General features: G+C 55.4%; 2 protein-coding genes across 31 annotated transcripts in view; one reads left to right on the forward strand and one right to left on the reverse strand.

The window, feature by feature from the left end:
- MRPS18A (mitochondrial ribosomal protein S18A) overlaps positions 1 to 24363 on the reverse strand; it is a 564209-nt gene that overhangs the window by 101979 nt on the left and 437867 nt on the right. Inside the window, exon 1 of one of the 27 annotated variants that reach the window (XM_050787015.1) lies at positions 8780 to 8783. The exons of 25 other annotated variants lie outside the window; for them this stretch is intronic. The gene's annotated coding sequence lies outside the window, so the exon portion shown is untranslated. Of the gene's footprint in view, positions 1 to 3693; positions 3698 to 8779; positions 8784 to 24363 lie in introns of those variants that run through there. One more of the 27 variants, XM_050787012.1, reaches the window with a different exon arrangement.
- VEGFA (vascular endothelial growth factor A) lies at positions 4943 to 20759 on the forward strand. 4 transcript variants are annotated; one of them, XM_050787031.1, is made up of 8 exons: positions 4943 to 5154; positions 8158 to 8209; positions 11256 to 11452; positions 12233 to 12309; positions 12662 to 12691; positions 14507 to 14578; positions 15746 to 15877; positions 18817 to 20759. In XM_050787031.1, exons 1-8 carry the CDS (start codon positions 5089 to 5091, stop codon positions 18836 to 18838), a joined length of 648 nt encoding a protein of 215 aa, XP_050642988.1. In that variant the 5' UTR covers positions 4943 to 5088; the 3' UTR covers positions 18839 to 20759. The 4 variants fall into 4 exon arrangements, with proteins under 4 accessions (XP_050642988.1, XP_050642989.1, XP_050642990.1 ...); XM_050787032.1 differs by having other exon boundaries at positions 14507 to 14560; XM_050787033.1 differs by lacking the exon at positions 14507 to 14578.

The raw sequence follows: 24363 nt of genomic DNA on the forward strand, positions 1-24363 counted from the left end.
GATGTGAACAGGGGCAGAAATGGGCATGTTTTGGGGTCAGACTTGGAGGAACAGCAGAGATTGGGGTATCAGAAGTTCGGCATGCCTGGGGCTGTTGGGGAGATGCAATTCATCAGGGACAGCCTAGTGTCAGGGGATTAGACTGGGGCCTATGAAGGAGAGGCAGAGGCTGATGGGCCTAGGGGTGGTGTGGGTAGGTAAGCTTCCCCAGACAGTGACTGCCCTGCCCTCTCTCCAGCTAGGTCCTCTTCCCCATTCCTTCCCACTTTCCTGACTGGATCCTCTTGGGAGAGTTATCCTCCTTGGCTTCCTCTGCTCCAATCTTTTGATCAATTGGCCATCATTACTTATCATTACCTCAAGTCAAGCCTCCAGATCCACATGGGGCTAGGACACCAGCACTGGACCAAACAGGCCCTTTTCTTTGCTTTCTCTTTGTCTTTTTAATGCTTTGTTGCAAAGACCTAGGCAGGGGTTGAGGGGGTTGTGGGGAGAGACAGAGAGAGAGAGAGAGAGAGAGAGAGAGAGAGAGAGAGATTGACCCACAGTCGGGGTCAGGGAATTGAGGGGAACCAACCCAATTCTCTCTCCTTCAATTCACCAGGTTTGTATCCTGCCCTTCCTGCAGATCAGTGTCCTGCTAGTCACCTGGGAGTCAGGGGATGGAGTGAAGGACAAGACCTTCTATCGCAGTGAAACCACTTGGAGAAATGTGTGGAAAACAAGACCCAGTGACCGTTTCCTCACCTTCTTTCCAATTTCAGGAGGGATTTTGTCCCTTCATCCACCAGCTTCTAGATTAACCACCCACACCCACACAGACGAGAGTTTCCCTGAATATTGGAGTTGACAGGACATCAGGACAAAGTACAACTATTGTGCCTTGGCCCAATCACTACTTTCTTTGTCTGGGGCCACCGCTGGCTCCTGGCTGCCTTTCATGCTCTTCTCCACCCCCACCCCTTTCTCCCCTTCCTCCTTACCTGGAACACCTTCCCCTTCCTCCTTGGCTCCTTCTGAACTGCCTTCAGAGCCACAGGCTGTGGGGAGTGGCCACTGGGCTCCCAAGGTGAGGCCCTCCAAGTGGGCCCCTCAACTGGGAGCCAGCATGACCTTTGTGTGGGTCACTCTCTGCTTCACTGCCCCTTCCCCCAATCTGCTAGGTGACCCTGGGCCCCTTTGTGCCATCTCTGGGCCTTTGGAGGATTCTTTGGGGAGACAGTCTGCTCTGACACCCCCTCCCCTGCAGCAGCCTGGGGAGGAAGGGGAGGATAAGTGAAATCAAGTTTGTTCAAGGGGCTAAGCTCATGGGAGGGAAGGTGCCACAGAGATATCTGTCGTCTTGTGATTGTTGTTTTGTGCTTTTTCCCCTTTTTTGAAGGCTCAGATGACTAGGTGACTTGAGCTTTTAATTTGGTGACAATGTGGGCATTGGCTGAGTCCATAAGAGTGCATTGTTGTAAAGGCCGGTAACAACACATTGGGTCATGGGATCCAGAGTCAACCCCTCCAGGTCACAGCCAGGTTATATCTCCAAAATGAAAGGGGGAGGTGGGCCATACTTTCTCACCCTAAAGAAGGTAGCTCAAAAACCCCTAGGCCAGGTTGTAATCCTGGCTTTATATAAAAGGAATTCTGTGCCCTCACTCCCCTGGATCCCTGGGCAAAGCCCACAGGGAAATACAAACAGATAGTTGTAACACACCTTGCTGGGTACCACCATGGAGGACAGTTGGCTTATGGGGTGAGGGTGCCTGGGGTCATGGAGTGACAGGTGATGGTTATCCCTCCTTGGAACCCCTCCAGCCACCTCTTAACTTCAGATTTGTTTGTTTTTTACTAAGACCTGCTCTTTCAGGTCTGTTGGCTCTTTTAGGGGCTGAAGAAGGCTGAGTTGAGAAAGGATGCAAGGGAGGGGGCCAGAATGAGCTTTTAGGGTTCAGAACCTCCATCCTGCCCCAAGGTAGGGATGAGGGAGGGGTCCCTGCCAAGATGCCTACAGCTTGTGCTCCTGGGGTGCTAGAGGCACACAAGGAGGAAAGTTAGTGGCTTCCTTTCCTTATCCCATTCACCAGCCTAGAGCATGGAGCCCAGGTGAGGAGGCCTGCCTGGGAGGGGGCCCTTAGCCAGGAAATAAACATTTACTAACTGTACGAACGAAGACCTTGTCCTTGCTGCTGGGGAGCCTGCCAAGTGGTGGAGACAGGACTAGTGCATGCATGATGGAAAGGGAGGGTTGGGGTGGGTGGGAGCCAGCCCTTCTCCTCATAAGGGCCTTAGGACACCACACTGATGGAACTGGGGGTACCGGGGAGGTAACCTAGCACCTCTACCAAACCACAGCACCATGTGCTGAGGATGCGGCTGACTGGGTAAGCTCCTTGGAGCGTTTTGGTCAAATTGAGGGAAACTGCTGCATTCCCATTCTCAGTCCATGCCTCCACAGAGGCTATGCCAGCTGTAGACCAGACCCTGGCAAGATCCGGGTGGACAATCAGACTGACTGGTCCCACTCTTCCCACAGGCATCAGAACCCCAACTTTGTTCCCTGGAGCAGCCTGGAAATAGCCGGGTCAGAACCCAGTCAGGAATTTTTCCAAGCTGGTTCCTATAGGCAAGAATGGGATAGGGGCCTTTGGGAGCACTTAGGGAAGATGTGGAGAGTTGGAGGAAAAGGCAGCTTGGAGGTAAGGGAGGGGACTGGGGGAAGGAGAGGGGAGAAGCTATGAGCCTGGAGAAGTAGCCAAGGGATCCTGAGGGAATGGGGGAGCTGAGAAGAAACCCCCATTTCTGTTCAGAAGATGAGCTATGAGTCTGGGCTTGGGCTGATAGAAGCCTTGGCCCCTGGCCTGGTGGGAGCTCTGGGCAGCTAGCCTACAGACGTTCCTTAGTGCTGGCGGGTAGGTTTGAATCATCACGCAGGCCCTGGCCTCCATCCGCCCCCACCAGCCCCCTGGCCTCAGTTCCCTGGCAACATCTGGGGTTGGGGGGGCAGCAGGAACAAGGGCCTCTGTCTGCCCAGTTGCCTCCCCCTTTGGGTTTTGCCAGACTCCACAGTGCATACGTGGGCTCCAACAGGTCCTCTTCCCTCCCAGTCACTGACTAACCCCGGAACCACACAGCTTCCCGTTCTCAGCTCCACAAACTTGGTGCCAAATTCTTCCCCCCCGGGAAGCATCCCTGGACACTTCCCAAAGGACCCCAGTCACTCCAGCCTGTTGGCTGCCGCTCACTTTGATGTCTGCGGGCCAGATGAGGCCTCCAGATGGCACATTGTCAGAGGGACACACTGTGCCCCCTGTGCCTAGCCCTGGGCTCTCTGTACATGAAGCAACTCCAGTCCCAAATATGTAGCTGTTTGGGAGGTCAGAAATAGGGGGTTCAGGAGCAAACTCCCCCCACCCCTCTGCACACCCCTCTCCAGAGCCCATTCCCTCTTTAGCCAGAGCCGGGGTGTGCAGACGGCAGTCACTAGGGGGCGCTCGGCCACCACAGGGAAGCTGGGTGAATGGAGCGAGCAGCGTCTTCGAGAGTGAGGACGTGTGTCTGTGTGGGTGAGTGTGTGCGTGTGCGTGTGCGTGTAGGGGTTGAGGGCGTTGGAGCAGGGAGAAGGCCAGGGGTCACTCCAGGATTCCAATAGATCTGTGTGTCCCTCTCCCCACCCGTCCCTGTCGGGCTGTCCGCCTTCCCCTGCCCCCTTCAATATTCCTAGCAGAGAGGGAATGGCTCTCAGGCCCTGTCCGCACGTAACCTCACTTTCCTGCTCCCTCCTCGCCAATGCCCCGCGGGCGCGTGTCTCTGGACAGAGTTTCCGGGGGCGGATGGGTAATTTTCAGGCTGTGAACCTTGGTGGGGGTCGAGCTTCCCCTTCATTGCGGCGGGCTGCGGGCCAGGCTTCGCTGGGCGTCCGCAGAGCCCGGGCCCGAGCCGCGTGTGGAGGGGCTGAGGCTCGCCTGTCCCCGCCCCCCGGGGCGGGCCGGGGGCGGGGTCCAGGCGGGGCGGAGCCAGCCACCCTCTTTTTTTAAAGTCGGCTGGTAGCGGGGAGGATCGCGGAGGCTTGGGGCAGCCGGGTAGCTCGGAGGTCGTGGCGCTGGGGGCTAGCACCAGCGCTCTGTCGGGAGGCGCAGCGGCTAGGTGGACCGGTCAGCGGACTCACCCGCCAGGGCGCTCCGTGCTGGAATTTGATATTCATTGATCCGGGGTTTATCCCTCTTCTTTTTTCTTAAACATTTTTTTTTTTTTAAACTGTATTGTTTCCCGTTTTAATTTATTTTTGCTTGCCATTCCCCACTTGAATCGGGCCGACGGCTTGGGGAGATTGCTTTACTTCCCCAAATCACTGTGGATTTTGGAAACCAGCAGAAAGAGGAAAGAGGTAGCAAGAGCTCCAGAGAGAAGTCGAGGAAGAGAGAGACGGGGTCAGAGAGAGCGCGCGGGCGTGCGAGCAGCGAGAGGGACAGGGGCAAAGTGAGTGACCTGCTTTTGGGGGTGACCGCCGGAGCGCGGCGTGAGCCCTCCCCCTTGGGATCCCGCAGCGGACCAGTAGCGCTGACGGACAGACAGACAGACACCGCCCCCAGCCCCAGCGCCCACCTCCTCCCCGGCCGGCGGCCGACAGTGGACGCGGCGGCGAGCCGCGGGCAGGGGCCGGAGCCCGCGCCCGGAGGCGGGGTGGAGGGGGTCGGGGCTCGCGGCGTCGCACTGAAACTTTTCGTCCAACTTCTGGGCTGTTCTCGCTTCGGAGGAGCCGTGGTCCGCGCCGGGGAAGCCGAGCCGAGCGGAGCCGCGAGAAGTGCTAGCTCGGGCCGGGAGGAGCCGCAGCCGGAGGAGGGGGAGGAGGAAGAAGAGAAGGAAGAAGAGAGGGGGCCGCGGTGGCGACTCGGCGCTTGGAAGCCGGGCTCATGGACGGGTGAGGCGGCGGTGTGCGCAGACAGTGCTCCAGCCGCGCGCGCGCCCCAGGCCCTGGCCCGGGCCTCGGCCCGGGGAGGAAGAGGAGCTCGCCGAGGCGCCGAAGAGAGCGGGCCGCCCCACAGCCCGAGCCGGAGAGGGAGCGCGAGCCGCGCCGGCCCCGGTCGGGCCTCCGAAACCATGAACTTTCTGCTCTCTTGGGTGCATTGGAGCCTTGCCTTGCTGCTGTACCTCCACCATGCCAAGGTAAGTGGTCGTGCCCGGCTGGCGCCGCGGGCAGCTGCGAGCGCCTCTCCCGGCTGGGGACGTGCGTGCGAGCGCGCGCGTGGGGGCTCCGTGCCCCACGCGGGTCCATGGGCACCAGGCGCGCGGCGTCCCCCTCTGTCGTCTTAGGTGCAGGGGGAGGGGGCGCGCGCTAGGTGGGAGGGCACCCGGAGAGAGGCTCACCGCCCACGCGGGCCCTGCCCACCCACCGGAGTCACCGCACGTACGATCTGGGCCGACCAGCCGAGGGCGGGAGCCGGAGGAGGAGGCCGAGGGGGCTGGGCTTGCGTTGCCGCTGCCGGCTGAAGTTTGCTCCCGGCCGCTGGTCCCAGACGAACTGGAAGTCCGGGCAGCGGGGGCGGGAGCCAGAGACCAGCCGGCAGGGGGGTGCTCGGACCTTGGACCGCCGGAGGGCAGAGAGCGTGGAGGGGGCAGGGCGCAGGAGGGAGAGGGGGCTTGCTGTCACTGCCCCTCGGTCTCTTCGGCCCTCGCCGCGAGTTTGGGAAAAGTTTTGGGGTAGATTGCGGCGGGGACCCCCCCTCCCTGCTGGGCCACCTGCGCCGCGCCAACCCCGCCCGTCTCCGCTCGCGTCCCGCTCGGTGCCCGCCCTCCCCCGCCCGGCCGGGTGCGCGCGGCGCGGAGCCGATTACATCAGCCCGGGCCTGGCCGGCCGCGTGTTCCCGGAGCCTCGGCTGCCCGAATGGGGAGCCCAGAGTGGCGAGCGGCACCCCTCCCCCCGCCACCCCTCCGCGGGAAGGTGACTTCGCGAGGTAGCCCCAGCCCGGGGATCCGAAGAACCATCCCTACCCCTTCCTACTGTCTCCAGACCCTACCCCTGCCCAGTGCTAGGAGGAATTTCCTGACGCCCCTTCTCTTTACCCATTTCCTTTCTATCGTGGAGAGAAAGCCCTGTCACCCCTTTTATTTTCATTCCTCTCTGCGGAGAAGATCCATCTAACCCCTTTCTGGCCCCAGAGTCCAGGGAAAGGATGATCACTGTCAGAAGTCGTGGCGCGGGAGCCCACCGGGCGCTTTGTCACACTCCACCGAAAGTCCCGACTTGGTGACAGTGTGCTTCCCTTCCCTCCACAACAGTTCCGAGTGAGCTGTGCTTTAACTCTCTGGGGGTGGGTCAAGGGAGGGTTTGAAGAGAGTCATTGCCCCACTTTACCCTTTTGGAGAAATGGCTTGAAATTTGCTGTGACACGGGCAGCATGGGAATAGTTCTTCGTGAACCCTGGAAAGGAGGTCCTGCCAGCCTTGCACACACTTTGTCCTGGTGGAAGGCAGCGCTGGAGCAGGTGGTTTTTTGGAACTCCAAACTTGCCCACCCAACTTGCTTCTGCTTAAAGCCACCTAAAGGGTCCCTTTCCGCTCCTCCCTGACGCCTTCCCTCAGCCAGAATTCCCTTGGAGAGAAGGCACGAGGAAAGCCATGGACAGGGGTCGCTGCTAACACCACAAGTTCCTCAGACCCTGGCACAAAGGCCTTGGCTACAGGCCTCCAAGTAGGGAGGAGGGGGAGGAGTGGCTGCCTGGCCACAGTATGACCTTCAGAGGCCCCCAGAGAAGGACACCTGGCCCCTGTCTGCCCAGAACCGCCCCTCCTGTGCCCCCTGGCCTTGGAAGGGGTACGAAATTTCTGTCCCCTTTCCTCGTTCGGGCCCAGGAGGAGTGGAGGGTCCAGGGAGAATATTGTCAGGGGGAAGGCAGGGGGTGTCATGGGAATGGGTGAGGGGCTGAGGTGCAGAATCCAGGGGGTCCCTGGAGGAGCCGCAGTGGGAAGCTGACCAGCTGGAAACCTGGGAACTGTTTTCTCTTGAGGGGGGCTTCCTCTGACCTTGGCTGTCCTGGGACCAGGGCTGGGGGACCTGAGTGGGGTGCATGGGGGGTGTGTGGGAAGGAGAGGGAAAGAAAGATGGACAGTGGGACTCCCCACTAGCAGGGTCTGGTGTTCGTGGGCTAGAGTGCCCCTCTGCTCTGCGAGTGCTGGGCGGGAGGGGAGTTGGTGAGAGCTGGAGACCCTCAGGAAGGGCTGGCAGAGGGCCTTTCCTTTTGGGTGCTGTCAGGTCCGCATGTCTTGGCATGTTGACCTTCACAGCTTCTGGGGAGGGGAGGAATGATCTGGTGCCAGTGGGGAAGGTTAGGGAGGCCTCAGGCCTAAGGTGGTGCAGGGGGCCCCCTAGGGGCTGGGCAGTGCCAAGACATAAAAGCCTTCCCTGGTCCCTGGTGGCATTTGAAGGTGCCCAGGTGAGAGGGGCTTGGGACCTCCTCACCCTGGGAGGGAGAAGAAACCAGGGAACAGGTGGGAGTGGGAGACAGGTGAAACTTTGGAAATCTCTTGAGGCTCTGGAGAGATTTGTGCAGAGAGGAAAATGGGGTTCTCCCCCAGGGTCTCCTCCTGGGTTTTTACCCTCGAAGCAACCTCTGGGCATGCTAGGACTAGAAGAACTTGGATGGGGGAGGGCGGTTGGCGCCCTTCGGTCCTCAGCACCCCCCTCCCTCTCCAACACCAGCTCACTCTGGTATTTGTCATGTCAGCAGGAGAAGGTCACCATGTTGTTTTCCTCGCCCCCAGTCCTTCCTTCCTGCCCCAGTCCAAATTTGTCCTCTTATTTGACCTTAATACTTACCATGGCTTTGGACCAGGAAATCAGGGGGGTGGTGAGAGGGAAGTGTGGGGAAGGTACAGGGGACCTGGACAGTGAAGCATTCTGGGGTTTTCCTCGTGCATTTCGAGCTCCCCAGCCCCCAGCATCTGGTTAGTCTTTAACTTCCTTGGGTTTATAATCATAGCAGTTCAGGAGTGGTGGGCATATTCTGTGCTCGTGGGGACCCCCGGTTGTGTCCTGCTCGACTCAGAAGACTTGGAGAAGCCAGAGGCTGTTGGTGGGAGGGAAGCGAGGAGGGGGGAGGGGCTGGGTGGCTGGGCCTGTGCACCCCAGCCCCTGCCCATGCCCATGCCTTGCTCTCTTTCTGTCCTCAGTGGTCCCAGGCTGCACCCATGGCAGAAGGAGGAGGGCAGAATCATCACGAAGGTGAGTCTCCCTGGCTCTTGGATGGGGTTCCCTGTCCTCTCAGGGGATGGGTGGATGGCCTAATTCCTTTTTCTTCAGACCTGTGGGGAGGAAGGGGAAGGGGCACAGGAATATGAGGACCAAGAAAGAAAGAGCTGGGCACCGTGAGGTTCACCCTCAGTTTCGTGAGGACTCTCCGCTGTTCAGGTCTCTGCTAGAAGTAGGAGTTGTTGCCTTTTTCTTCTGCTCTTTCCAGTAAAATTTTATTCGGAGAAGGAATTGTGAGCACAGAGCAGGAAGACAGTGTTCAGGGATCCTAGATGTTGGGGGAAGTGTCCCTTGTCTCCCCTAGCTCCTGGGGCAGGGTGGACATTTAGTGTCATTTCCTATATAGCCGTGTTCCACTTGTGGGAACTGTGACCCTTCCTGTGTGAGCTGGAGGTACAGAGGGCTCAGCCTAATGGGATCTCCCCTCCCTTCCCTGGTTTGCATTCCTTTGGGGGTGGAGAAAGCCCCACTTGACTATGTTCGGGTGCTGTGAACTTCCCTCCCAGGCCAGCAGAGGGCTGGCTGTAGCTCCCAGGCGCCCCACCCCCCCTGCCCAACCCCGAGTCCGCCTGCCTTTTGTTCCGTTGTGGTTTGGATCCTCCCATTTCTCTGGGGACACCCTGGCTCTCCCCACCACTGACTGTGGCCTGTGCTCTCCACCTCTGGGGAGGGAAGGCCCTGGGTCTTCCTTCAGGCGAGTTTTCCTGACCTAAATCCGGCATGGCTGGGTAGTGGCCAGCAGTGGTGATGCCCAGCCTGTTCTGCCTCCTCCTTCCCTACCCCAGGAGCCCTTTCCTTGGCCTAGGACATGGCTTCTCAGCCACTGACCGGCCCCCTGCTTCTAGTGCGCCACTTACTCCTTTCAGCTTCCCAGTGGTCTCTGGTCTGGGAGAGGCAAGACAAATGGTCTTTGTTTGCTGGAGAAAAGGTTGTCTGCGATAAATAAGGAAAACCACGAAAACCTGGTGTTGGAGTGTATGTGTGTGCTCCCCAGGCAGTGGAGGCCAGCCCTTGGAGGGGCGGCTGCCTGATGAAGGGTGCGGGTGAGGTTACCCCCTCCACCTCCCATGGAGGGGAAACTTTTTGGGGGAATTCCTACCCCAGGTCTTTTTACCCTCAGCTACCAACCCCTTGCCCAGGCCAGACTTTTTTCTATCCCCTCCTGGGCCACAAGCCTGGCCCTCCTCTGTCCCAATCGTGATGAAGGGGCAGTTCAAAACTTCTTGATTAGTCATCTTCTTCCGTATTGACTTGGATTTAAAAAATGACCTTTTCAGACTTCTGGTCTCGTTCACTCCTTTTGATGATGCTTTGCTGTAACCCTTGGTGGGTAGAGAAGGATTCTGTGCCCGTTGGTGGTCTGGATAAAAGAAGTAGAGACCTCACAGGAGGCAGTGGACTGGCCTGTTCCCCCACTGCTCTTTCTGTTTTCACACCTGTGGATTCTCCCCACCTTCTTCCCAATCAACCTGTTGTGTACATAGCCCCCCTCATTGTCCTTTATTCTTCTGGAAAGCAGACCTTGGAGGGAGGAGTGAGGGGGAGACTCAGCTGTGGCCTCTGGGGGTGGGGGTTGGGAGCTGGGGTGGAAGTCCACGAGGCATACACTTAAGATGCTTTGATGAAGTTCTAAACTTCATATTACCCAGGCTGAAAAAAGAGCACTTGTTCCCAGGGCTGGAAATGGAAGCCAAAACTCCACCTTTTCAGCCTGTTTCAGCATCTTTAGAGATCAGCCCAACCCACTTACACAGTTGAGCAGAGTTGGAGGCATAGCGAGGGGAGGGACTGGTCCAAGGTCACACCAACTCATGACCAGAGCCTGGGCCTCCTCACTGGCCAGGTGTTATTTCTTCCCTCTGGGTAGGGAACCCATTTCAGGGACAGGATTGCTATGTGGCAGTGGTGGTGGGGTGCAATAGGAGTGGCAGTGGCAGGCTGGGCCACAATTTGGAGTAGTCATGCCAGAGTCCTGCATTTATTTATTCTCAAGGGCCCCGCCCCTGTGGCCCAGAATTACCCCTTCATGCTCCAGTGCACCCCAGGCTCCACAGCCAGCTTGGGAAATTGTCGCTACCCTGGTCTCCCTTCAGATCAGCTTCTAGAAGTGTTTCGTGGCTACGGTGGTAGCACTGTTTTTTCCATGATGCAAGCAGTTTGCCCTCTTGGGCGGGGTTATCAGTGGCTGGCAGGGCTGGCACAGCGTGTCCGCCCACTGCCACCTGCGGGTTCCAGGAGGGCCCAGCCCCTGTGCTGATGCCCACCACCTTCTCAGCTCATGTCTGGGGAAGGGGACTGGCTGGGGGAAAAGTGCCTCCTCCTGAAAGGTGCCTCCTCTGTTTTTGCCTAATATAGGCTTGGGAACACTTTGATGTCAGCTAATTCTGACTCCTTTACTTACTAGCTGTGCGGCCTTGGGGCAACTTAGCCTCTTTGAGCCTCCTGTTCCCCATCTGTAAAATGGAATCTCAATAGTGTCTCATAGTCCCATGTGGAGAAACTAGTGTGAGATGATAGCTATGGACTACTGTACACAGTAACCAGGATGTAGTAAGTGCTCAATAAATAGCTGTTGGTGTGGTTGATGTTATCGTAGTGGTTGTGGGGAGGATGTAGGAAACTGGAGACTAGCTTGGCAAAGCTGGCTTTTCCTCCTTTTAGGGAAAGCTTACAACATCCCCATGAGGTATACTGACACTCAAACTGTCCTCTGGCATCAAGGTTGGCCCAGGATTCAGTTCAGCTGTCACAGTGAGGTGGTGGGATCAGATGTGGCAGGCCATGTCCCTTGGAACTTGAGTATATCGTGTGATCTCTGGAATGAAAACAGGCCTTCACCAGTGTTGATGGTGGAAAGCTTAGGGAAGTGCTTCAAACACAGTAGGAGGGACGTAGATTTTTAGAAGGACTTGCCTGATACGGAAGCTCCAAGGAGTGGCTTTACAGAGCTGGGTGGAGAGAGGGGCTAGCCATCTTTTGTGTCGTCCACCGGGCTCATGTGTCACCGCCTCTCACGCAGTGGTGAAGTTCATGGATGTCTATCAGCGCAGCTACTGCCATCCAATCGAGACCCTGGTGGACATCTTCCAGGAGTACCCTGATGAGATTGAGTACATCTTCAAGCCATCCTGTGTGCCCCTGATGCGATGTGGGGGCTGCTGCAATGACGAGGGCCTGGAGTGTGTGCCCACTGAGGAGTCCAACATCACCATGCAGGTGGGCATCTTTGGGAAGTGGGGGCAGGGGGGGATAGGGAGGGGCGTAACACTTTGGGAACAGGTGGTCCCAGGTCGTTTTCTGGCTAGACTTGCCTTGTCTGGCTCCTGCCCCTGAGTTGCACAGGGGAGGTGTGGTAGGGTCTTGCCTTCTGTGAAGAAGATGCTTGTATTCCCAGCCCAGGTTCCCAGCAAGCCCCAACCATCTCCTCCTCCCTGGCTCAGGAGGGGGCAGATGGATGCCTGTGTCAGAGGCCCCTCTCTCCCTCTCTTGGAGAGAATCCTGAGGGCCCTCTCTTCTTGGGGGCTCTGTTTGGGAAGCTGAATGAGCCTGGTCCATGAAGAGTTTAAAAAGTCTTTGGTGTTACCTGGTAATGGGGCATATCTCAGCCCAGATAGGGTGGGAGGGAGCTGTGAAACACAGGGAGGGGGTTGCTTTTGGGTATCTGCTAGGAGTCAGGGTGAAGCCTAGAGAGGATGAAAGAAGGGGAGGGCATGGGGAGTGGTAAGAACCTAGGATTTGAATTCCCAGCCTGGCCAACCCTTGCAGCCTTGTCTTGGCCTCAAGTGGAACAAGGGCTCCTTGAGGCCAGCAGGGTTGGGGGAGTTGGGGTGGGCCTGAGCCTCTTTCCTGCTAGAGCTCTTGGTCCTCCCTGTCTCCACCACCCATCCCTGCTCTGCAGAACCCCTGGGTGCTGAGTGGCAGGAGCCCCAGGGTTGTCCCATCTGGGTATGGCTGGCTGGGTCACTAACCTCTGTGATCTGCTTCCTTCCCCTCCAGATTATGCGGATCAAACCTCACCAAGGCCAGCACATAGGAGAGATGAGCTTCCTACAGCACAACAAATGTGAATGCAGGTGAGGATGTAGTCGCGGATTCATTATCAGCAAGTGGCTGCAGGGTGTCTGATCTGTGCCAGGGTTAAGCATGTTGTACTTTTTAGCCCACGTGCAGCCTCCAGCTGTGTGACCTTTGGCATTTTACTTCAGTGTTCCTCAGTTTCTACATCTGTAAAATGGGCACAATAGTAGTGTACTTCATAGCATTGTTATAAGGATTAAACAAGTTATATATGAGAAGGTTAAAACAGTGTTGCTCCATAATAAATGCTGTTTTTACTGTGATTATTATTGTTGTTTTCCCTGTCATTATCATCACCATCTTAACCCTTCTCTGTTTTGTTCTTTTCTCTCTTCCTACCCATTGCAGACCAAAGAAAGATAGAGCAAGACAAGAAAAGTAAGTGGCCCTGACTTTAGCACTTCTCCCTCTCCATGGCCGGTTGTCTTGGTTTGGGGCTCTTGGCTACCTCTGTTGGGGGCTCCCATAGCCTCCCGGGGTCAGAGACTTGGTCTTGTGGGGGACTTGTGGTGTCAGCAACAATGGGATGGAGCCAACTCCAGGATGATGGCTCTAGGGCTAGTGAGAAAACCCAGCCAGGAGCCTGGCACTTCCTTTGTAAGGGACAGTGCCTTCCGGGTCTCCAGATCATTCCTGGCCAGGACTTGCTGTTTTGGTGTGTCAGGGGGCACTGTGGACACTGGTTCACTGGCTTGCTCTAGGGCACCCACAGTGGGGAGAGGGAGTGGGTGGCAGAGAGGCCAGCTTTTGTGTGTCAGAGGAAATGGCCTCTTTTGGTGGCTACTGTGATGGTGCAGTTGGATGCAAGGCCGGCTGGAGGGTGGTTTCTCAGCGCATGCCCTCCTGTAGGCGGCAGGCGGCAGACACACAGCCCTCTTGGCCAGGGAGAAAAAGTTGAATGTTGGTCATTTTCAGAGGCTTGTGAGTGCTCCTTTTTAAGGGGCGGGTAGGATGGGGCGGGGGACAAAGTCTGGGGGCAGTAACCCTTCAAGACAGGGTGGGCGACTGGCATCGGCAAGAGCTTGCAGGGAAAGAGAGACTGAGAGAGAGCACCTGTGCCCTGCCCTTTCCCCCACACCATCTTGTCTGCCTCCAGTGCTGTGGGGACATTGAAGCCCCCGCCAGGCCTCAACCCCTTGCCTCTTCCCTCAGCCCCCAGCTTCCAGAACGAGAGGATACGGAAACCTTCCTTCCACCCTTTGGTGCTTTCTCCTAAGGGGGACAGACTTGCCCTCTCTGGTCCCTTCTCCCCCTCCTTTCTTCCCTGTGACAGACATTCTGAGGTGTGTTCTCTTGGGCCTGGCAGGCATGGAGAGCGCTGGTTCTCTTGAAGGGGACAGGCTACAGCCTGCCCCCCTTCCCACTTCCCCAAATGACTGCTCTGCCACGGGTAGAGTGGGGGGCTCGCCTGGGCTCGGAAGAGTGTCTGGTGAGATGGTGTAGCAGGCTTTGACAGGCTGGGGAGAGAACTCCCTGCCAAGTACCGCCCAAGCCCCTCCTCCCCAGCCCTCCTTAACTCCCACCCCACCCTGCTGCCTGCCCAGGGCTCCAGGACACCCAGCCCTGCCTCCCAGTACAGGTCGCACTGAGCAGGCTGGTGTTGCTCTTGGTTCTGTGCCAGCTCCCAAGGTAGCCACTTCCCCCACACCGGGATTCCCAGAGGTTCTGTCGCAGTCGGAAATGAAGGCAGAAGGTGCCTGACGCACAGCCTGCCCTCCCACTCCTGCTCCCCATCCAGGCAGGTCTCTGACCTTCTCCCCAAAGTCTGGCCTACCTTTTATCACCCCCTGACCTTCAGGGTCAGACTTGGACAGGGCTGCTGGGCAAAGAGCCTTCCCTCAGGCTTAGCCCCCTGCTGGAGACCGGGCGCCATTGTGAGCATGGAGACCCTTGGGTCCTGTGCCCTCCACCCAGTCTCGGTTTCCCACCAAAGCCTTGTCAGGGACTGGGTTTGCCATCCCAGGGTGGGCAGCTTGAGGAGAAGAAAGAGCCATCGAGTGCTTGCTGCCCAGACACGCCTGTGCGTGCCTGTGCATGCCTCCCCAGAGACCACCTGCCTCCTGATACTTCCTCCAGGAAGCGGCTCTGTGTGGCTTTGCTTTGGTCGTTCCCCCATCCCTGCCCTCCTTACCGCTTCTTTTACTCCCCCCACCGCCCCCGCTCTCTCTCTGTCTCTGTTTTTTTATTTTCCAGAAAATCAGTTCGAGGAAAGGGAAAGGGGCAAAAACGAAAGCGCAAGAAATCCCGGTATAAGTCCTGGAGCGTGTACGTTGGTGCCCGCTGCTGTCTAATTCCCTGGAGCCTCCCTGGCCCCCAGTCCAACCTCTGCCTGCCGTACCCTGTAACCCTGCCTCCCTCCCCTGGTCCCTCCCTGGCTCTCATCCCCCTGGCCCGTGTCTCTCTCTCACTCTCATTCCACTAATTGGCACCAACGGGTAGATTTGGTGGTGGCGTTGCTGGTCCAGGGTTGGGGTGAATGGGGGAGCCGACTTGGCCTGGAAGATGAAGGGAGGGGACTCTGGCTTGGCTGGGCACCGATTTTCTCTCACCCACTGGGCACTGGTGATGGGCCCATGTTGGCACGGGTGCCTGCTCACCCAACTGGTTTCCATTGCTCTAGGCTTCTGCACTCGTCTGGAAGCGGAGGGTGGTGGGGAGGGCAGACATGGCCCAAGAAGGGCTGTGAATGACTGGAGGCAGCTTGTTGAATGACTCCTCGGCTGAAGGAGGAGCTTGGGTGGGATCAGACACCATGTGGCGGCCTCCCTTCATCTGGTGGAAGTGCCCTGGCTCCTCACGGAGTTGGGGCCTCTGGAGGGGAGCCCCCTATTCCAGCCCAACCCATGGCACCCACAGAGGCCTCCCTGTAGGACGGCCTCTTCCTCTGGGTTGGAGGCTATGGTGGGCCCTGCCCTGGGTCCTCTGGTCACCAGCAGCCTGGCCTGTGGACACTGCCTCTGGGCTCAGCCTCCCATCACACCCTACTTTAGCCCACCTTGGTGGAAGGGCCTGGGCATGAGCCTTGCACAGGGAGAAGGTGGCCCCTGCCATCTCAGTGGCCCCTGATTGCCATCCCCAGCAGGTGAAGAGTCAAGGCGTGCTCCGATGGGGGCGGCAACAGTTGGGTCCCTGTGGTCTGAGACTCACCCTGGTCTCCCAGGGACATAGCATTACCCCTTATGGCAGCCTCTCCCCGCACTCTCTGCCCGTCTGTGCCCGCCTCTTCCTGCGGCAGCTGTCCTAGCCAGTGCCGCCTCTTTCCGCCGCTCTCTCTGTCTTCTGCTGTAGCGCTCGGATCCTTCCAGGGCCTGGGGGCTGACCAGCTGGGTGGGGGTGCAGCTGCGGACGTGTTAGGGGGTGTTGCATGGTGATTTTTTTCTCTCTCTCTGCTGATGCTCTAGCTTAGATGTCTTTCCTTTTGCCTTTTTGCAGTCCCTGTGGGCCTTGCTCAGAGCGGAGAAAGCATTTGTTTGTACAAGATCCGCAGACGTGTAAATGTTCCTGCAAAAACACAGACTCGCGTTGCAAGGCGAGGCAGCTTGAGTTAAACGAACGTACTTGCAGGTTGGTTCCCAGAGGGCAAGCAGGTCAGAGAGGGGCATCACATAGAGATGGGGAGAGAGAGAAAGAGAGCGAGCGAGCGAGAGAGTGCCTGAGAGGGGCCAGCTGCTTGCTCAGTTTCTAGCTGCCTGCCTGGTGACTGCTGCCTTCTCTGCTTTTAAGGCCCCTGTGGTGGGCTGCAGGCGCTGGTCCAGCCTGGCGGGGCCTGTTCTGAGGTTGCCCTGGTTGCCTGAGTGGTAGGCTGGTGTGGCTTAGTGTGGTGGTGTGGACGCAAGCTGTGTGTTGTGTCCTGTGGTCCTTCTGCTCATAGTGGCTGTCGGTCCTGATGTTATTACTACCTCTGGTACTAATGCTGAGAAGCTGAAAGCCGATTCCAGGTGTGGACAGTGTCAACAAAGCACGTGACGCTCTCACTGGGGCCTTGCCTTGGCCCTTTGAAGTCTACATGGCTGGGCTTCTCACTCACTCAATGTTTCTTGACGGGGGAAGGGATTAAGTCCACTTCAGACTGGGCCTCCCTGAGGAAAGGGCTGTGTCTCCTCCCTCAGACTGGGCCTCCCTGAGGAAAGGGCTGTGTCTCCTCCCTCAGACTGGGCCTCCCTGAGGAAAGGGCTGTGTCTCCTCCCTCAGACCGGGGCTCCCTGAGGACAGGGATATGTCTCCCCCCTCAGACCGGGGCTCCCTGAGGAAAGGGCTGTGTCTCCTCCCTCAGACTGGGCCTCCCTGAGGAAAGGGCTGTGTCTTCTCCCTCAGACTGGGCCTCCCTGAAGAAAGGGCTGTGTCTCCCCCCTCAGACTGGGGCTCCCTGAGGACAGGGATATGTCTCCCCCCTCAGACTGGGGCTCCCTGCACATAGGGCTGTCTCTCTGCTCAGAATGAGGCTCCCTCAGGCCAGGGCTATGTCTCTCCCCTCACACTGGGGCTCCCTGAGGACAGGGCTATGTCTCCCTCCTCAGACTGGGGCTCCCTGAGGACAGGGCTATGTCTACCCCCTCACACTGGGGCTCCCTGAGGACAGGGCTATGTCTCCCTCCTCAGACTGGGGCTCCCTGAGGACAGAGCTATGCCTCCGCCCTCAGACTGAGGCTCCCCCTGAGGATAGGGCTGTGTCTCCCCCCTCAGACTGGGGCTCCCTGAGGACAGGGCTATGTCTCCCCCCTCAGACTGGGGCTCTCTGAGGGCAAGGGCTCTGGCTGTTGGTTTAGGATGGGGCAGTTTTGCCTACACACTGAAGGAGCTGTAGCATCCAAGAATACTAGATACCTTTAATCCTCCACCAGTCATGGTGACAACCCCAAGCAGCCCACACATTTTCAAGTGCTCCCAGGATGCGTGAAGGGAGGGTTCTGTGCCCATTCTCCTGACATTAGACTGTGAGCTCCGTAAGCCGGGCCTGGTTTACTTACCTTTGTGAGCCCCGGGCATCTGTACCTCTGTCCCTTGTCCATACTGGGTACCAAGGAAGTGTCAAGTGCGTGACTGAATGTGTGAGTCAGTTCAGGGGGTGAGGTCAGGAGCACAGGGCCGGGACAGGTGGCTGGCAATCTTTTAATGCCTTAGCCTGTGTTCTTTATACCAACTTGGCCTGTGCTCAGAGTGAGCGAGGCCCTGGGGGTCAGGGTCAGCTTCACTCAGGGAGGCAAGACTTTTATGGGGATTTCCTAGACAGGGCCAAGGCACCCCCCAGCTCGCCCTGAGGCTGCGTTAGGGAAGTCCTTGGAGTGTCTCCCCTCCCCCAGCAATGTTCTTGTGGCTTGTGGATGCTCAGGGGATGCTGGGAACCAGGCCTGGGTAGTTGGTGTGGGGTTCTATATGTCTTGGCCCTATGTGAAACCAAGAGGGTGTTATTAGTGCTGGGGGTGGGGGCTCTGCCTAACTTCAGGGCTGGATGAGGGGAGTCTCAGTTCCCCAGGGGTCTTTGGGGAAGATAAGGGACTTGACATTTTAGGGTTTTTTGGTGATGATTCTGCTGATGGGGGTTTGTGTGAAGTGACCTGGGAGTTAACTGGTGACCCTAACCTCCCAATACCATTATCCAACCCCCAGGCTGGCTGCACCTGGGAATATCAGTTTCCAAAATTGGGAGCTTTGGACTCCCATTTCTGGGCTCCCCAGAAGGGTAGGGCCTGTTCTACCTCCTCCTCACAATCACCCAGGGGTAGGGGCATGCTGAGAAAATTCTTGGAGGCCCCCTTTGCTTCGGCAGGAGTTGTGAAGCTGCCGAATGGTCTCTCCCCATCCTAAGTGAAGCAGCATATTTGAAAGGAAAGACAATCTGGTACCTGGGCTTGTAACCTCCAGGCAGCTCAGGAGAGATGAGGCCTACAGCCACACTGGGAGGGGACATGGGGAATGGAGATGTTCCCTCACCTTGCTGGGGCCTCCTGCTCTACACTACCCCCTCGGGAGCCTCCTGTCCCCAGGGCAGGCCCTTCCCGTTGCTGGCCACCCAGCCAAGCCTCTCTGTCTCAGGCGTTCTCCCAGGTGACCTGCCTACTCTCTTCCCCACACCAGCTCCTAGAGACTGAACTGAAAAACCTCCTCAGCAGGGAACCTCTTCTGATTAACTTCATCCAGCTCTCGTCACCCATCAGCTCTTAAAATGTCAAGTGGGGACTGTTCTTTGGTATCCGTTCCTTTGTTGCTTTGTAAAGTGTTCCCGTGTCCTTGTCTTGTCTCAAGTAGATTGCAAGCTCCGGAGGGTAGACTGGGAGCCCCTGAGCGGAGCTGCGGCTCAGACCAGGGCTCCCTGAGGGCGGGGCTGGGGCTGTTCTCACACTGGGGCTTTCTGCCCCAGGACCACACCTTCCTGTCCTCTCTGCTCTTATGGTGCTGGAGGCTGCAGTGACCCAGGGTCCCCCAGGAATGGGGAGGCCGCCTGCCTCATCGCCAGGCCTCCTCACTTGGTCCTAACCCCAGCCTTTGTTTTCCATTTCCCTCAGATGTGACAAGCCGAGGCGGTGAGCCGGGCAGGAGGAAGGAGCCTCCCTCAGGGTTTCGGGAACCAGATCTCTCACCAGGAAAGACTGATACAGAACGATCGATACAGAAACCACGCTGCCGCCACCACACCATCACCATCGACAGAACAGTCCTTAATCCAGAAACCTGAAATGAAGGAAGAGGAGACTCTGCGCAGAGCACTTTGGGTCCGGAGGGCGAGACTCCGGCAGAAGCATTCCCGGGCGGGTGACCCAGCATGGTCCCTCTTGGAATTGGATTCGCCATTTTATTTTTCTTGCTGCTAAATCACCGAGCCCGGAAGATTAGAGAGTTTTATTTCTGGGATTCCTGTAGACACACCCACCCACATACATACATTTATATATATATATATATTATATATATAAAAATAAATATCTATATTTTATATATATAAAATATATATATTCTTTTTTTAAATTAACAGTGCTAATGTTATTGGTGTCTTCACTGGATGTATTTGACTGCTGTGGACTTGAGTTGGGAGGGGGAATGTTCCCACTCAGATCCTGACAGGGAAGAGGAGGAGATGAGAGACTCTGGCATGATCTTTTTTTTTGTCCCACTTGGTGGGGCCAGGGTCCCCTCCCCTGCCCAGGAACGTGCAAGGCCAGGGTATGGGGGCAAATATGACCCACTTTTGGGAACACCGACAAACCCAGCCCTGGCACCGAGCCTCTACCCCGGGTCAGATGGACAGAAAGACAGATGACAGGTACAGGGACGAGGACGCTGGCTCTGACTAGGAGTTTGGGGAGCTTCAGGACATTGCTGTGCTTTGGGGATTCCCTCCACATGCTGCATGCGCATCTTGCCCCCAGGGGCAGCGCCTGGAAGATTCAGGAGCCTGGGCGGCCTTCACTTACTCTCACCTGCTTCTGAGTTGCCCAGGAGGCCACTGGCAGATGGCCCGGCGAAGAGAAGAGACACATTGTTGGAAGAAGCAGCCCATGACAGCTCCCCTTCCTGGGATTCACCCTCGTCCTCTTCCTGCTCCCCTTCCTGGGGTGTAGCCTAAAAGGACCTGATGTCCTCACACCATTGAAACCACTAGTTCTGTCCCCCCAGGAGACCTGGTTGTGTGTGTGTGAGTGGTTGACCTTCCTCCATCCCCTGGTCCTTCCCTTCCCTTCCCGAGGCACAGAGAGACAGGGCAGGATCCACGTGCCCGTTGTGGAGGCAGAGAAAAGAGAAAGTGTTTTATATACGGTACTTATTTAATATCCCTTTTTAATTAGAAATTAAAACAGTTAATTTAATTAAAGAGTAGGGTTTTTTTCAGTATTCTTGGTTAATATTTAATTTCAACTATTTATGAGATGTATCTTTTGCTCTCTCTCGCTCTCTTATTTGTACCGGTTTTTGTATATAAAATTCATGTTTCCAATCTCTCTCTCCCTGATCGGTGACAGTCACTAGCTTATCTTGAACAGATATTTAATTTTGCTAACACTTAGCTCTGCCCTCCCCGTTCCCCTGGCTCCCCAGCACACATTCCTTTGAAATAAGGTTTCAATATACATCTACATACTATATATATATTTGGCAACTTGTATTTGTGTGTATATATATATATATGTTTATGTATATATGTGATTCTGATAAAATAGACATTGCTATTCTGTTTTTTATATGTAAAAACAAAACAAGAAAAAATAGAGAATTCTACATACTAAATCTCTCTCCTTTTTTAATTTTAATATTTGTTATCATTTATTTATTGGTGCTACTGTTTATCCGTAATAATTGTGGGGAAAAGATATTAACATCACGTCTTTGTCTCTAGTGCAGTTTTTTGAGATATTCCGTAGTACATATTTATTTTTAAACAACAACAAAGAAATACAGATATATCTTAAAAAAAAAAGGATTTTGTATTAAAGAATTTAATTCTGATCTCAAAGCTCCTCTTGGTTTCTCCTTCTCCATTGAATCCTGGCTCTAGACTTCCTCCCACCCCCTTTCCCTCTTCCTTTGGGGAACATGGCATTTGTCTTGGGTCTGGGAAAGGTATGTCTAATGTGTAGGATATGGGGTGACCCACCTTGTGCTGGGGGTGAAGTCCTTCCATTTTGGCTGAGCTGGTCCTGGGGGAACCCATCCATCCTGTCTTGATATAGAAGGTGGTAAGCTCTGGGAATGGGTGGAGAGGGAGAAACAGCTTATAAGACAGGAGCCAAGGGCCCTTGCAATTGGTAGTGCTGCCTTCAGGAATTAGATAATCCAGGCCTCTGTCCCTTAGCCAGGGAAAGAACTGGCCATGTCTCCAAGCTTGCTGCCCAGGAGACAGGAGAAAGCTGTTTTTGTCTGTGGGGGTCTTGTTGGCTGCAACAGGCTGGGAGTGGGAAGGGGATGCTGCTGGAGGGCTGTGACCCCAGGGTGTAACTTAATTTTGCATAGTTACACCCTGGAGTTCCTTGAGCCTCTGGAAGATGGACCCGTAGGTCTGGTCATCACTGATGGGACTCCCTGCTCCAGCTTGCCATAAGCTCTTCTCTCATGTCCTGCTTCTGGGTAAAGTGGCACCTGTCCAGGTCTTTGGCATTGAAGAGCAGTGCTTCCAAATTCACTTCCTCTAGCCTCTCATTTATTCTTGCAAATCATAAATACGGCTTGAATAAATATTGAGCCAGTCATTGTGTGCTATGAATAAGACACAATTCCACCCCTCAAGGATCTGGTGAGGGTGAGTGGGTGGGGAGACACAAAACTATAAATCCATGAGCAGAAAAATACATAAAATGTGCTGGGGGCGTCTGATCTAGCTTGGGGGTGGAAGTTGTATTGGGGGTGGTGGCTGGGGGGTGGTGTCTTACAACGTTATCTCTAGGCTGCCACTTAAAGAATGGTTTGAAGACGGAGAACGGGGGGAGGGGGGTGAAAGGGTTGAGGACATCCCAAGCAGAAGGGATAGTGTAAGCAAGGCATGAAGGTGGCACTTGGGCAGGGAGTGGGTGGGCAGGGTGGAGGCTGGAGACATGGGCAGGGGTTAGCTCCAGGGGAGCCTGCAGCAGCATGCCAACTGCCTAGGGCCTGTCAGGGATGAGCAGCAGCTGAGGGGCTTTAAACACTGAGCGGCCCAGTCAGATACACTTTTCCATAGGTGCCTGGCAACAGTATGGGGGGCAGAGAGGCTGGCAGAGGCTGTTGTAGTCGTCCAGGAGGAATTGCACTGAGGGTGGGGAAGCACCTTTGGTGACTGGCAGTGCGGGCCATTGCAAGGTCTCAGCCTCAGGCAGCTTTTGGTCTAGTAAGTGCTCCTTTCCCAATCACTGACCACGTGCCGGCCCCTACACTGAATATGTACAGCAGCCCTGGGAGGTAGGTGCTTTCTTTTTTTTTTTTTTTGAGATGGAGTCTTGCTCTGTCGCCCAGGCTGGAGTGCAATGGCATGATCTCGACTCCCTGCAACCTCCGTCTCCCGGGTTCAAGGGATTCTCCCACCTCAGCCTCCCAAGTAGCTGGGATTACAGGCACGTGCCATCATACTCGACTAATTTTTGTGTTTTTGTAGAGATAGGGTTTCACCATTGTAGGCTAGGCTGGCCTCGAACCCCTGACCTCAGGTGATCCGCCCGCCTCGGCCTCCCAAAGTGCTGGCATTACAGACGTGAGCCACTGCGCCCGGCAGGTAGGGGCTTTTTTCATCCCATCTAGATTTTTGCCAGAGCCTTTAAAGTGGTCTCCTGGATTCTCCCCTGGCCTTCCTTTAGCTGAATCTCACACAACTGCTGGAGAGAGCCTGTTAAAATGTGAGTTAAGTTTTGTCACCTTTTGACTCAAAACCCTCCAGAGATACTTTTACTCAGAGAAAAACCCAAATGGCCTTAAAAGGCCTGCACCATTTGGGCTGACTCCCTGACTACTCAATGACTTCGGGCCCTGCCTTGGCCGCGTGGCTCCAGCCATGCTGGTTTCTCCGTTCCTCAGATGCAGTGGGCATGCTCCTGCCACAGGGCCTTTGCACTGGCTGTCCTCGCTTCCTGGAGCACTTTCTTACACATGGCCCATGTTGTTGGATCCCTCACTTTCAAGTCTTGTTACCTTCTCAGTGAGACTTACCCTGACCACTGCATTTACGATTGACCCCCCTTCCCACTCTGCACTTGGGTACCTCCTTTTCACCATCCCTTCTTTTTCCCCATAGCGCATGTAGCCGCCTAACAGACTCTAGAACAATGCTACCAACAGAAATATAGTGTGAGTCACTTACGGAGTTTAAAATTTTCTAGGCGCCAGAGTTTGAAAACTGTGAAAAGGTAAAATTAATTTTAATAGTTTAACTCCAACATATCTAGAATATCATTTCAGCATCTAATCAATGTAAACATTATTAATGAGATTTTTTTTTTTTTTTTTTGAGATGGAGTCTCACTCTGTCGTCCAGGCTGGAATGCAGTGGTGCGATCTCAGCTCACTGCAACCTCTGCCTCCTGGGTTCAAGTGATTCTCCTGTCTCAACCTCCCGAGTAGCTGGGACTATGGGCCCACACCACCACACCTGGCTAATTTTTGTATTTTTAATAGAGACGGGGGTTTCACCATACTGGTCAGGCTGGTCTTGAACTCCTGACCTCAGATGATCCACCTGCCTCGGATTACAGGCATGAGCCACTGCACTTAGCCTATTAATGAGAAATTCTATACTCTTTTGGTACTAAGTCTTTGCATCTGTCCAAGGGCAGAAATCGGGTGTAAAGAAAAAATAAATCTTTGAATCTGGTGTGTATTTTATACTTATTGCATGTCTCAATTAGTCGTAGCCACGTTTCGAGTGCTTAATATACACATGGCTAGTGGCTACCATTTCAGACAGTATAGCTTTAAAACGTACTCCCCCTTTTGTTTGTCTCCCCCAGCCAGAATACAAGCTCCATGAAGGAAGAGATTTTTGTCTGTTTTGTTCACTGTATCTCCAGCTTCTGGAACAGTGCCTGGAACACAGTACGTGCTCAATAAACATTTGTTAAATGACTGACGTTGTTTAAACTGAGGCCTGGACCTGAGGGTTTCATCCCAAGACTATGGAGGTGAGTACAGGATTTCTATAGAGATGCCAGGAGTGGTTGGTGGAGGGTTAGCTGGACAGGTGGGGACTTGAGCAGGGATTTTCTAGAAGTGAACTCAAAGTCAGCTGGTAGGGATTAGAGCAGAGGTCTCTTTGTCAGTGCTAGCACCGTCTCCTCTTAGCCACCCTGGAGATGGGGCTCCTTATTATTGCTTGGCAGATGAGAAGCAGGAGGCTCAGAGAAGGTAAATAACTTGCCCAAATTTATACACAGTCAGTAAATGGCCAAGCCAGAATTTAAACCAGCTTTTCTGACTCCAAATCTAGTGCTCTTTTCACCACACCACAGCTGCCCCAGGCTAGGGCAGGACATCAACAAATAAAAATGAATCGTCTAGACTGAACACAAACAGGCAAGAAGAAAAGTGGGACAGGGGGAGGATGTAGTGGTGGCCAAAGCCAGGGCTGAAATCCAGACTTCCCCAAGTGTGGTAAGGCA

The sequence above is a fragment of the Macaca thibetana genome, chromosome 4 (genome assembly GCF_024542745.1).
Source record: "Macaca thibetana thibetana isolate TM-01 chromosome 4, ASM2454274v1, whole genome shotgun sequence".
NCBI classification, from domain to species: domain Eukaryota; kingdom Metazoa; phylum Chordata; class Mammalia; order Primates; family Cercopithecidae; genus Macaca; species Macaca thibetana.